General features: G+C 32.5%; 1 protein-coding gene across 1 annotated transcript; it reads right to left on the bottom strand.

The window, feature by feature from the left end:
* Positions 1–629: 629 nt before the first annotated feature.
* On the bottom strand, positions 630–6,006 carry LOC146538395 (uncharacterized). Its single transcript, XM_085186669.1, has 5 exons — positions 5,147–6,006; positions 4,733–4,832; positions 2,299–2,388; positions 1,303–1,458; positions 630–803 (listed from the first exon to the last, which is right to left on the bottom strand). The coding sequence occupies exons 1-5, from the start codon at positions 5,929–5,931 to the stop codon at positions 750–752; spliced, it is 1,185 nt and encodes a 394-aa protein (XP_085042795.1). The 5' UTR covers positions 5,932–6,006; the 3' UTR covers positions 630–749.
* Positions 6,007–14,754: the final 8,748 nt, after the last annotated feature.

The raw sequence follows: 14,754 nt of genomic DNA, 5'->3' as shown, positions 1-14,754 counted from the left end.
TTTATAAGATATAGGATAGGATATAATGACTTCTTCGTACTTGACAAATAAAAGGAAAACTTAAAATAGTAGTTAGTTAGTTAACTTAATATAGTTTAATTGAAATAATATTTAAATCGTAAGAGTTAATAGAAATAACTTTTGAAATACGGCGTTTAACTCCACCACTCAATAAGCAATGTCTCCAGAACATGGCGGAAATTTGAGAAAAGAGTTTCTTAATATTAGGTCAATTGAAAAAAAGAGCTTGTAACAAAGAAGTTTTTTTATAGTATAGGTACTACTTTTAGGAAAAGTCTAAAAATTTTAATATAGGATTAGACCCCACACCTCTTGAAAGCTGTCGAAGCTCTCTGAACGTGTCAATTAATCATGTTTTCTAGAAAAAAAGTACTCTAGTGAAAATGAATTTAATTTTGTAAAAGTAAAATATATTTTTTATACCGTTTAATGTCCATGCAGACAACGTTGCGAGCCGTGGCTAGTAAATAACATAAATAAAACAGTAATACTAACTATTATAACATTTTATTAAGTGAAGTAATAGGTAACAATTGAAATAGAAATCGATAGAATTACCTCCTTATATTATGATATAAGGAGGTAATTCTATCGATTTCTATGGGGTTGCAAAGCTTTTCTAAAGCTCCTTTAATAAGCCTCTACGTGATTTCATAGTATTGCAATTTAATATATACGAGTATAAGAGCTTTATGAGTTGCTAATAATATATAGTTTATATGTAGCAATCAATTATTAATAGTTTGTAGAACTGTGAAAGCTTGATAGCTGACTTTTAGTACCTGAAATTTCAAAATTATTTATTTTTAGGTACGGAACCCTAACTAAAAATATTTTTATCTTTAGCTATTTATTTATAATAAAAATAGGCTCTTAAATATGAGGAAAGTTGGAAGGAAATATTTTTATACAAAATTATTTAGTCTGCCTCGCTAATTGCAAGAAAAATAAATAAGTTAATTCTAGTTAAGTTTAAAAAAAAATATTTAAATTACATTACTATTCTACAGCAGTGGGGTTGTCATGGTGGAGATGCACAAGCGTGCTACTGTAAACGATGGTTGTGGGTTTCATTTTTAACCTGTGGAATGAAATATTTAATATTTTCATTTCTTCGTAACACGCAATGCCTCGTAACACGCATTTGGCGGAATGTGGGGGACGGAAGTGTCTTAATAGGAACAAAGTGTCTTAATACGAGGTTCACAGGTTCCCACTGCCTACCCTACTATGTGCGGGATACAGCGTGAAGCTATAAAAAAATAGAAGAAAAAAACTTACAGCAGTCATCGTTATTAATGACAAATCATTTCCTATCGCCGTCTTAACACCAAAATTCTTGTTTATATACATAATAATAATTAAGTAACTCTTCCTATCTTTAAGATTTAAATTTATCCAGTCGAAATTAATCAACGCTATTTGTATGGCACGTGCCTGAAATAATAGAATACAAATGCTAAATAAATATGCGGAGATGAGTCTTGGAATCGGTCTTCCCGTACGTACAGTCGCCAAATGACCTTAAAAGCAAACGACGATTGTGGGTTCAATTCCCACATGGGATAATGAATTATTTTCATTTATTTGTTCAGGTAACTAGAGAAAGATAGAGATAAAGTGAAACTACATAAACAACATGTTAAGTTTATATTATAACACTTTTCAAAATGATATTTCCCAGATTACAGAAAGAAAAATATTGAAAAACGTAAAAAAAATTGAACGTAGAGATTCGAACCGGCACCCTATCAAAACCGTCCAGCCCGCCTTTATTAAAATTACCGCTAAGCATTCCTAGTCGAAATATTTATTCGCTTGTTACAACTTATACCTGTCTATAACTATTATTTTTTTTAGTTTATATGAATCATTATTTTATTTCTTCATACATGTTTTCCATCTTACAGCGAAGACAGAAGACCTTTACTAATGAATATTTGTATCAAACTCAATTCTTCTCAAGGAAGTGACAGTACCAAATTTTAATTTTCTTCAACCATTAACGAAGACGAAAATATTTGTATTACAGTCATTCCCTCAAATAAGAATCGAATCCAGAACCAATTAGTTTTGATACTTAGATTGCTCAGCTTAGCCAAATTGGTATTATAGTTTTTAAATTTAAATTTAATTGATTTTAAAACACGTTAGTTCAAAACAATCCTTATACAATTGAATTCTAATACAATTACAACGTTATTATTAATGCAATATAACTAACTATTAATTTAACTAATAAATATTTCTTATACAAAAACAAAAGTAAACAATTACCTTTGTCTTTATTTGTTCTCCGAACCAATTATACGCGAAAACTTCAGCCAACATCGGCATTACGTGCGGCGCAAATCTCCAATTGACCTCCTGAATATTGTACAATATTGTATTAGTTATTGTCCCTTTTTTTACAACTTTACACAATATTATTTATATACTAGCGGACGCGCGCAGCTTCGCTTGCATATTTAGGGGTGAATTCTAATAAACCACGAAACATGTGTCCAATTAAATATTTTTAAGAGTCTAAATTTCAAATTTTATAATAATCGGTGGCGTTTTAAAGATTTTTCCATACAAACTTTCAACCCCTTATTTGCACCCTTAGGAAAAAAATTCTAGAAAACCATGAAACATGTGTTTAATTAAATATTTTTAAGAGCCTGAATTTCAAATTTTATAAAAATTGGTGCCGATTTACAAAAAAATCTATACAAACTTTCAACCCCTTATTTGCACCCTTAGAGGGAGAATTCTAGAAAACGATGAAACACGTGTTCAATTAAATACTTTTAAAAATCTAAATTTCAAATTTTATAAAAATCGGTGCCGATTTAAATTTTTTTCCATACAAACTTTCAACCCCTTTTTCACTACTTTAGGGTTAAAATTTTTCAAAATCCCTTCTTAGTGGATGTCCAGATTACGAAAGCAAACATCTGTCCAAATTCCACGTTTCTACCATCAGCAGTTACGGCTGTGCGTGCGTCTTACCTCAGTCAGTGAGGACAAGTCCTTTTATATATATATATATAGATTATCTCTCCGTTCTCCAGTTTTCGTAGAATTCTGGAGGTATTGCATGTTGAATGACAGAATTCAACGCCCCGCTTTGCCTCTACACTAGAGCAAAGAAATGAAAATATAAACGTAAACAAATATTTCACTTTCTCGAGTAGGGGGGTTTTTTTACTATCAAAAATAAGTTATATATTATCCCCTTAAAACCCTCAATCAGTAAGAAGGCAACATTAACAAGACATATTTTACCCGTAACACATTTTTTATATTGAAAAGTTTATAAATTTTGAAAACGCCATCAACAAGAATGAAGTGGGCTTAACTTGTTTGTATTCATATTCAGAAAAAACAAGATTTATTAAGTTTCTTCAACATCTCTTTTAATGGAAATTGCCAAAAAAAATTCTCTACCCAAAGAAAAGTTATGAATATAAATCTAAAGTTAATAAATGGGTATTGTAAATATAATCTACACGTTCCTTTCCACGGCTTCTGCCTTAAATTTTGATTACTTGGAAGAAAATCAAACATTTTTTTAGTTTGTTCTATTTAATTTTTGTAAATAATTGGAATTGGAAATTGGAATTGGATATATTTTTGTTTTTATTTTTTTCAGCTTCATGCCGTATCAGGAGGCAGGAAGGAACCTGTAAAACCTGCTTCATTCAGTTTCGTTTCCGTTCTTCAGTTTCTGCGTGATTTTTCAGGCAATGCGTGGTGAGTTGCGGAACTCCACGCCGCGATTTCCCACGTTAGAAGTGCGAGGAAATAAAAATTTAAAATATTTCTTTACCTCAAGTGGGAATCGAAACCACAGCCAGTAGTTGCATGTTTGTGCTCTATCTAATCAGGTCCTATCGTTTTATATGAATGACTTTCAAAAATTATAAAGCAGCGTGAAATTAAAAACACTGTATAAGTATAAGTAATTTCGTAAGGAAGTACTTATATTTCAAAAATATTTCGGCACTATTCTTCAAAAGGTTTCCTTATAATAACATCGAGCGAAGCAAGTACGAAAAAAAGAACCAGATTTGAACCAGTAACCATAAAATTTTACACTTATATAGTTTCTTTTTGTTCTTGGATTGGATATCCATACATGATCTATCTTCTCTTTAACGTTAACGTGAATATATCTTTGTCTGTCTGTAAATGGATATTAGATTCCAGAACACGCCTAACTACCTCACTAACTAAGCAACGCCTAGCCTTTGAGCTTCAAATTTACTTGCAAAATGAACTCAAATATCGTAAAATCTATGATATAGTATTATGATGATATATTACTCACTTCACGCTGTATGCCACACACAGCAGAATACGCAGAGGGAACCTAGTGTTGAGACACTCCGTTCCCCACTTTCTGCCGAATTCTGAAGGCATTGCCTGTTGAGTGGCGTAATATGTACATATACAGTAATAATATTTTTATATTTTTATTTTTTCAGCAATACCTTGCTATTTATACTCGTATATGTAAATAAAAAATAACGCGAATTTAGTGTAAAATCACTCCATTTCCCACTTTTTGCTCAATTTTCGAAACATTACGCGTTAAGCTTTCGCTTTGTCATATTGTCAGGGCGATGAACTTAAAATAGCTTAAATACAATATTTTAATCTTTACATAGGAGAACACCTATCTATCTCTTAGTTAAAGAATTATATTTTTAGTTTTTATACTCACATTGCTCATCAAAAGCAACAAAAGGCAAATACACATTGCCGCATTGCATAAAGGCACAAACGCTAGCCACTTGTACATATCGTTTAACGTTTTCATATATCTATAATATAAAAAAGAAACGTTGATTATCTTTTTTTCATATTTAGACCTCAAATTTCTTCTCTCAAATTTCTCAAATTTGACCTTTGACTTTGACTTTGACTTTCATAAAAAGGTACGGAACCCTAAAAACTCACAAAATAGGTAATAAGACCAATTAAACAAAAATATATAAAAATATAAATCTTGTCTCGATGTGGAATCGATCTCACAACCGTTGCGAGTACTGTCAACAACTTATTAATTACACAGCGAAAATGTAACATATTTTGCAAGTAGCCTGATAACCTGAAATATATGCAAAACTATACTCACTCGACAAGCTTCATATGAGTCTTATAAAAATAATATAAGCTGTTATTCAGGCGCTTTGAATACGAAACTCTGCTTTCACCCTCAACTTGGTCCAGCACCAGGATTCTTGTCACACAGTCACAAGCAGTGCACAGAAAGTAAATCAGAAGCACAAACCACATATCCAAAATAATAGTACTAGAAATTTCGAATAGGAATATTGTATGGAGAAACCAAGCTATTTCATAGTACGGTGTTGTCATTGGCATAAGGGTGGCAGTCGACCTAGAGAGCAAAACCCTTCTTCCATTTAAATAGCTCCAAAGAGTGGTCAACTCGTATATGGAACAAGGGATAAGCACCATCAGAAATAGTATATACACGATCTTACTAACACTTTTCAATACATTTTCAGTTTTAACAATAGGATCTAAATTAATAATTTCAATTAATGTAGTTTTGACAGTAATATACAACTTTCTGAACGAATGCCGATTTTCTATGAATATTATCATTTTTAAGGGAAAAATGGCTATCATAATAAGAGTGTAGCACGCCTCAGCTACCAGATCCGCGTCAGTGGTCGTGTTCAAACATTTCAAAGTACCAAAAAATACATATATGAAAAGAATTAAAATCAGAAATTGATGCATGAAATATTTTTTCCAAGCCCATTCGGGATCGAGAACTTGCTGACCGAAAATTCGTTGCAAAATAAGAGCAACGTTAGTAATTCTGTCGACTTCGGTTCTATGTCCGACAGTTTTTGAGTATTTTTCAATTAGTGCGCCAAAAAAATTGGACATTTTTCCGAACGTTTGGTTCCAACGAAGTATGGATATTGTGTGATCGAAAATGATATCTTTATGTACTGGTCGTTATAAAAGTGGCTTCATTTACTAACTAAATAAAATTTGAATTTACATTTCATTGAAGAGAGATCGATCGATCCATTTAAATAACCTAAAATTAGAAAAGACTAGTTTCACGTTCTATATTTTATTATATTTTTAGTGTATTTATGATATTTAGTGCAACAACAGAAATAATTTTGTAATTAATGTGCTTAAAGAGATTTTATACCCATTTACTAAAAAATTACAATGCAAATAAATCAATAGATTAATATATCACAATAAGTTAGCCCTTTGGCGCTAGCAAGTTCATTATCATCTAATTTGAATATGACGCTGTCACGGCGTAGTAGAAGCGTGTGACTTGTAAACGCCACAATTTTCGATTCCCACTCCAGGAAAAGAAATATTTGATATTTTCATTGCTTCTCTCTAGTGTTGAGGCAAAAGCGCGGCATTAAGTTCCGCTACTCAACACACAATGTTTTCAGAAATCAGCGGAAAGTGGGTGGTCTTAACTCTATGCTTCCCTTTGCCTACCCTACAATTTGCGTGATACAGCGTGAAGCTGGTTAATTTAAATATTATTCATGACTATTCGAGATCATTTAAAAGCTCAATTAATCTAAAACTACGTATGAAAACCGACACCGCTAACATTTTGCATCCAAATTCTAATTTAAACTAAATTGTTAATTGAGAAGCCAAATACAAAACGCTATTTGTTGTTATGTTATTTGTACCGGTGTCCGTCAATAGATTTAGATGGTACGGGCGTTCGCGTTTGCTAATAGTTAAATGGATATTGTTTAATAATTAAAATTAACTAATGAATTTAACTTGATGCTATGTTTAATTTTTAATACGCTTGCATATTAAAATCTAAGAAGGTAAAATTAATTTGTAGCTATTCGTGGCACAGTGGTAGAAGTGCGAATTATAAGAAACAACATAAATTTAGCTATAAGAAATATATTTATTAGTAAAACGGTTATTTCTTTTTTCTATATTTACACCTTCAAATTAAGCTTATTAGAGACAATATAATAAACACAAAATTAAATATTTTTACCTATATAAAATTATTTTGAGACAGACAGAATACAAACAAATTGCTTAGGACTTTATTTAGACTAAAGTACTCGTATATTTACGCTCACATAGTTTTACCAAAAGTGAAAGAATCCTTTCAACTAAATAAATATTTCTGTTTTTCTGAACTAATCTCGAAAGCAACTGAACCAGATTTGGCAGAGTTTTTGAAGTAAATTCAAGATTTATTAGTTCATACATATATTTTGTAGTCTTCCAATATAAAAATGTTTATAACATTTTTTTTTGTTTATGAACTACCTATATCTTCTTCTTCCTGGCATTAATCCCGGCTATCACCAGGGTCTGCCTTCCTACTCAACCTACTCCACTTTGCACGATCTTTTGCGTCCTCGGTGGTTAGACCATTGGCTCTCATGTCCTGCATCACGACATCCAACCAGCGCTTCCTTGGGCGTCCGGGAGGTCGCGCCCCAGGAACTGGTAACACACGTAACGTGGCCAAACCATCTCAAGCGACGCTCTTGGAGCTTATCCGCTACGTCACGGACCCCAAGACTACCTCGAATGAACTACCTATACCTAAAACTTAAAATTAAAATAGAAAAATAAAAACTAGCAAACCCTCTTTTCTACTCCACTGTACTTGATATACCACATCAGTTATTATCCAATTAACAAATTAATCTTTTGCCGCCTCGATTTCTTACGTTCACTCCATAATTTTGAAACGATCCACTGCTATCTTCTAATATTAATTATGTAACACCTTAACTTCGTAGTTTGGTATTTTTAAGTCACCCTTTTACCCTAAAATAAACAAATATAGCCCTAAACAAGTACAGAATAGGGTTAGAATTGCTATTTTAGGATCAAAAGTTACAATCTTTTAGTATGAGACTGGCAAAAATCGAAATCCATTTCTCTAATTGCCCGCTTGGTACAAAATTGCACAATAATAATTCATTGGCAATAAAATACTCATTTAGAAATATGAGTTACGCCGTAGCTGGCGTAGCGGTGGCGGGATCCTTCAAATTGATTTTCTAAATGACTTTCGATCGACAACGTTATTTTTTACACGTTTTTTAACGTTAATTAATATTTTTTTGATTGCAATACGCGGTCACGAGTTTAGATCGTTATATATTTGTACAGGTGTTTGTGTAGTTTGTTTGTGTGTATTGTATTTCATTATTATATTAATATCCGCAACTTTGTTTAAAATAGTAAAATTAAATGTTTTCCTAATAGTAATCCCCTTCTAATGTCTGCACCCTCTGTTTCGAATACATTTCGTTAGGTTAATTTAGCAATCCATTGGTTACTTAATAAGTATTTGAAAGACAAAAGAATATTCATTAAATCCCTTACTTTTTAAACTTACCCGCAAAAATTACTGAACGGATTTAAATAAAACTTTATAGCTTATACATCAGTATAACACATAGGCTACAACTTTACTAAGATTTTGTGTAATTTATCTATCTATAATATAAAAAATAAATAAATAATAATTCATACATTTCATTAAATAAATAACACGTAGCAATAAATATTTTATATTTTTACACAGTCTAGACGTATAAGAAGGTAGTAAATGCGCGACTTTATTGAAATTGATTCTGTAGAATGATTGATAGTATGCATTAAGATGATTATTCAAGTTCTGTCAGGTTGTTTGCGTAATATGTGTTTGTTACTATAAAATATTAGCGTAATAAAATCTTTATATACTACGTATGTGAGAATTTTAAGTAAATAAGTATGTAAATTTTACATTTCTAAATTTTCTTACTATTTTATATTTTCAATATAAAGAAAATTTTATTTTTAGAACACATAAAAATTTAAACGTATTTGCTCTGACCAACTAAGCCATACGTTCTCATCGAGCTACGTCGAAATTCTTATACGCTTGTTACAACGTATTTATGTTGTTAGCATTTATGTAGGGAGATTTTTGAATTTATGCGGTTATTGTTTTTAATATAATATTCTAGATATATATTGAGTTAAATCTATATATTTTTTTGTTATTGAGAGACTGACAGACAACGCACAGCTGTCGGCGGCGTAGAACGCTAAAAAATTTCATGTAGGCCTCTTGGAGCGAGAAGTTAGTGTTCCTAAAAGGGGATTCCCCCAAATTCCAAATGGAAATTAAAAGGTAATTTTACATAAATGAACTTACGCCTTACATTTTTTTCATTATACGATAGACAGAATAAGCTATGCCTATAGATATATTGATGGGAACTCCCATAAAGTGTGATCCCTTCATCCCAGGCAAAGTTTATAGCTGGCTATAATCACAAATTAAACTTTTCATAGCATATATAAACACCGGTCTACCATTTACAGTGGACTCGTTGAAGCAATTACGATGATTAAATTTTTTTTTCTCGTCAATTTTGCGAGCGTTTGATGTTATATTATGTTTGTTGATAAAAAAAAGAAATATCAATATATTAAACTTTAAAGTAACTCGAGGCCAGTCATGGCGCAGTGGCGCAAGCGTGTGACTGTGAGGTCTTAGTAACAGGTTGTGGATTCAATTCCACCTCTCAACACATAATCTCTACTTAATTGGCCACTTGACCAAAATTAAACTGCCGTAATGGGAACCCAGTACCATAACACTCCCATGCTTCCTTTGCCTACCCTGTTATACGAGAATAACTATTAAACAGTATTTTTTTAATAAACCTGACTTAAAAGAATCCTGAACTGAAATAAAACTTAACTATGACAATTTCATACTCTAGTATTCTATCAAAAGTATAATAATTTCATAATAGACACTATATTTTTTTCTGTCTCAACCTTATAGTTTCTGAGATTAGCTCAGTTAACCAAACAAAATAAAAATTTCAAAATAAAAATTTCAAGAGTTTGTATACAGGGTGGAATTGTCAGCGCCACTTTAAATGAAACCACAGTTTTAACTACTCTATAAAAGCCTAATATAATTCGGAAAAATAATAATTCTCAAAAATGAAAAAGTTTTTTTTTCAAACAAAATAAATAATAAAATTATCGTTTTAAAATAAAACGCCATTTGTAAAGTATAACATAGGCACGCACACACTTACCTGTCAAAGCGGTAACGTCGCATACGTATGAGTGCGTGACACGAAATACAGGTATGGATAAAAATCGTGAAATGTAAAAAAAATCCTACGTCCAAACCGTTGAGGTACCTTGATTATTTTTTTTAGCTCTGGGTTTGAAATATTTTACCCTATATGCAGTTTCAGTAAAAGAAGCGCTGCCTCTTCCACCCTGTATATTTATTTTTCAAACAACTTTACTTTTGCCTACTAAGCCTCTGGACTGAGTCAGTCTAGCAAAAAGTAATCTATCCTCGTATATTTTACAAGGGACACTAAACCAAGTCCCTATAATCAAATAATGATTAATTAAATCGTAAACCGACTAGCCGTCACGTTTTTATTGCAGCTTTTACATTATCACTGAAATATACTTTCTTTTATTATGATGAATAAATTAATGTCCTTTTGGCACAGTTAGAACATATTCTTTACGGTATGGCTGTAGGTTCGAATCCATTTATATTATATATGTAGTGTACTCGTATATTATCATAAATACAATTATTATTTGCGATGGGAAGTATGTAAATCTATTAATATAAATACTTGTTAAGTGACTAAACTTAACGCTGCTTTATCAACGAAATCATGAATATGAAAATAAATTTGAGGCCATCGGGTCGCAGGGGCACAAGTAAACTATAAACAACGCAACACAACACGAAATATCTTGAAATTTCAGCATAAAATAGAGAAAAGAGTGTCTCAACACTAAGAACCCTCTACTTACTTACCTGCTGTACACAAAATACATCGTGGAACTAAAACAAATCAATACATTAGTGCAAATAACTCTTACTAAGCTTAAAGCACCACAAAATAAAATGATTGTAAAAATACCAACTCAACACTCACAACACGAATCCTCCAAACAAACTATACAATAACAGAAAATTTAAAGTCACGGCAACTTTTATTATCAATTCCAAAGAAAGTGATTTTATTTTGCCATCGTCGCACGTTCCCAACTCCAATGCTTGCGGGCTCTATCGAATTGCTTTAGAACTTTCTATGTAGATTGTTGTTTCAGATGACAGTAGTGAGTTGGAATAACAACGCTAATGCAAGGATGAAGTACAGGGAACCTAAAATAACAATGTAAGGCTGAAATGGTTGAGTTATAATGACATGGGTTTTTGGGTGTTGGTTGCTATGATGTTTTTGGAACTTTCTTGGGCCTGTAGGGCGTTGTTTACGCGTACAATGGTTATGGAGTCAATAACTATCGCCTGTTCATCGTTGGTACAGTGTTTACAATGCGACGGTTTTAGGTTCAATTCCTTGTTTAGGTAATGTATTATTTTCATTTCTTCGCTCTTAAAATAAGTTGAGCCCCGCTCAACAGGTAATGCGCAGTGGAGGGGGTGAGTGCAGTGGAGAGCGGCGTGTCTTAGCACTAGGATCTCTCTGCCAACCCTGCTCCATGCGGGATATAGAAACTGATTTATTTGATAACAACAAAGATATCCATACAAAATAATTTAATATTCACAAATCAAGGAAAATCTATAAACGTCCCTCAAATACGAAATTCGCATTCAAATTTTTCAAAGGAAACAAATCTCATATAAATTAATTTCTCATAATGCTCGATGTCATTCAAACACAACACTTTGAATACATAATTGCGAATACTTCGTAATTAATTTCGCGTCGTCTTTGTGTAGGCAGCGTCAGTCAAAATTGATTTAAAAATTGTTTTCCTATAGCTATACCTACTTGTAAAGTTAAAAAAATAAGTAAATAAATAATAATCTATATATATAAAAGGACTTGTCCTCACTGACTGAGGTAAGACGCACGCACAGCCGTAACCGCTGATGGTAGAAACTTGAAATTTGGACAAATGTTTACTTTTGTAATCTGGATATCCACTAAGAAGGGATTTTGAAAAATTTTAACCCTAAAGGGGCGAAATAGGGGTTGAAAGTTTGTATGGAAAAAAATTTAAATCGCCACCGAAATTTATAAAATTTTTAATTTAGACTCTTAAAAATATTTCATTGAACACATGTTTCATGGGTTATTAGAATTCTACCCTAAATACGCAAGCGAAGCTGCGCGCGTCCGCTAGTATATAATATATCTTAATATATAATATAATTCAAAACTATCTATGAAATAAATTAAAATACACCAAAAACAAAAAAGAAGCCGTAAAACTACAACTCCCGAAATTGGGATATATAATAAAACTAGCGACCCCCTTGCGGCTTCGCCCGCTTTTACTACTGGATTATACATATAATGTATGTTTGCAAAGCACTTAAGATAATGTGAAAATTAATTAAACCCTAATGCAACCCGCATTTTCGTAGTTTCAATAAGGATTTTCCAATTGTTTTACTCGGCAAGGATTTTTTAGTAGGTACCGTAATTTTAAATCTGTGCTACTAATCTTTTCAAGTACTTATTAAAATATTTTTAAATGACTATTTTTAGATAGTTAAATGTCTATTTTTAAACGGAAGAAATTATAAACAAAAGCCTACCTACTAATAACTACTACAAAAAATATGAAACCAAATATATCGCGCTGAAATAATACATTCAACTCCAATTATCCAATACGTGCAAACGCATCTAACACTTCGTTGCTATAGAGGCAGGCGGGTTTTTTTTCGAGCTTGTGGTTAATGCTGAAGAGGGTATTCTGTCCCTGATGAAAAGCAAGCACTATGTGGCTGCCTGTGAGGAAAATTAAATAGAATGCATTGGCCGGGAATCGAACCCGGGCCCGCGTGGCAGTCGAGCATTCTAACACTGAACCACCGATGACTGCTCATGACGCGCTTGTATAAGCAAAACGTCGCGGGGCGGCAAGGATGTTTTGATATTGTAACAACTTCTAAAGTACTTATTAAAATGAAAAAACAGTAAAAGACAGTTTTGATCTACATTAAATGGCCAACGTAACTAATATACTTATTTATATGCTGAGAGTAAGGGATAAGTAAAACTTGAGTCGGCACAGCTGATGTATCAACGGCGGGATGTGTCAACAATTAAATGCGTTTTTCTCTAATACTATTCGCAATTTCGAAATAGTGTAAACAGCAAATTTTATCTTCGTTTAACGTAGAAAATTAATAAAGTATTTTAAAGGATAAGGATTGATACCATTATGGAAAAATATCCCTCACAATAAAAAATATATTGAAATTACTATTTTTAGACAGAAATATGATCACTACACGTTATTCTTAAAAGATAAAAATATGCTCTCGCGGACTTTTTTGTAGATCTTATTAAGAGGAACAATACTCCAGTACATTATTTTCATGTAGTACTTACCATTAAAGCAGCGCATGCGCGAAAGTGTCTCAACGGGTAGGACTTTAGACACATTTATCGTGCTTATGTTAATTTACATAAGAATGTACAAATAATAAACTATATATAAACCTTCCCTGAAAAATACTCGACCTAATGGTGAAAACTGCATAAAAATCCGTTGGGTGGTTTAGAAGAAGAAGAGTTAGAAAGTTCAGACAGACACGAAAAGCGACTTTGTTTTATAAGATATAGGATAGGATAGGGATAGGTTATAAAAATCCTAATATCCTAATATGAGTGAGTCAAACTACCTACTAAACGATGTGTAACGACCGCCACGTGGCGTTGGGAGTTACGGGAACATTTGAGTTTGAGCCTCCTACCTCTCGTAATCATCACCCCATTTAGAATTGGTGACAAAATAAGTTGTAGACGAATTCATTATAACTAAAAATCTGCTTCACGTTGTATCCCGCAAGGTAGACAGATGGAATCCTGACAGAGAGTTAAGACACTCCGTTCCGCACTTTTCACCATTTTTTTCGAGACATGCTTGAGTGACAGAACTCACTGTCGGACATTTGCCTTGAAATGAAACCCACTCCACACGCAGTCACCACTAGGTTCTCATTAGGTCATTTCTGTTCTATAGACTAGAGAACACTAGGTTCCCAGGTTCCCTCTGCCTATCCTACGGGAAAGAGCGTGAAGCTAAAAATAATTATACACACCATACCAAATTGCCATTATCACTTTAAAAACCATCATGAAACGAAATTTCCTTTAAAATTTATCGTATCCTGGAGCTAAAAGGCTTTCGATACAATGCGAAAAGCTTCCTGTAAGGCGTTTAAACGTACTGTACATACATACAAAAAAGTATGAAGCAAGCACGGAAAATTAACTTCGCTTCCATACGAAATAACCTAGGCTTTGGAAATTTGTCGGGTAAACCGTGAGAACGTAATGAGATGGTCGTGAATTGCTAATTATGGACATTCTTTTTACATTTTTATATTTTTAAATAATATTTCAAATACTTTTTGTGTCTTTTTATGTCTTTGGAATAAATGTGATTTGAATTAAGAATGGTTAGAAATCTTTAAGGTCTTAGAATATGTAATTGATAATTTAGTGTAAAAAAACCGGTCAAGTGCGAGTTGGACTCGCCCACTGAGAGTTCTGTTCCAATTTCATTATTGTACGTCAACGGAAAGTACAACTTATGAAAGTTGATAACTTACGTTTGCGGATGTATGCATTAATTTTGTATGAAATGAACAACAAGTAAAAGGTTGTAATGATTTTTTTATCACAATATCTATAATTT

The sequence above is a fragment of the Heliconius melpomene genome, chromosome 6, assembly GCF_056956725.1.
Source record: "Heliconius melpomene rosina isolate 202511_hmr_F chromosome 6, ASM5695672v1, whole genome shotgun sequence".
Classification (NCBI taxonomy): domain Eukaryota; kingdom Metazoa; phylum Arthropoda; class Insecta; order Lepidoptera; family Nymphalidae; genus Heliconius; species Heliconius melpomene.
Note: the sequence above shows the minus strand (reverse complement) of the source record. Positions and strands in the feature narration are given on the sequence as shown.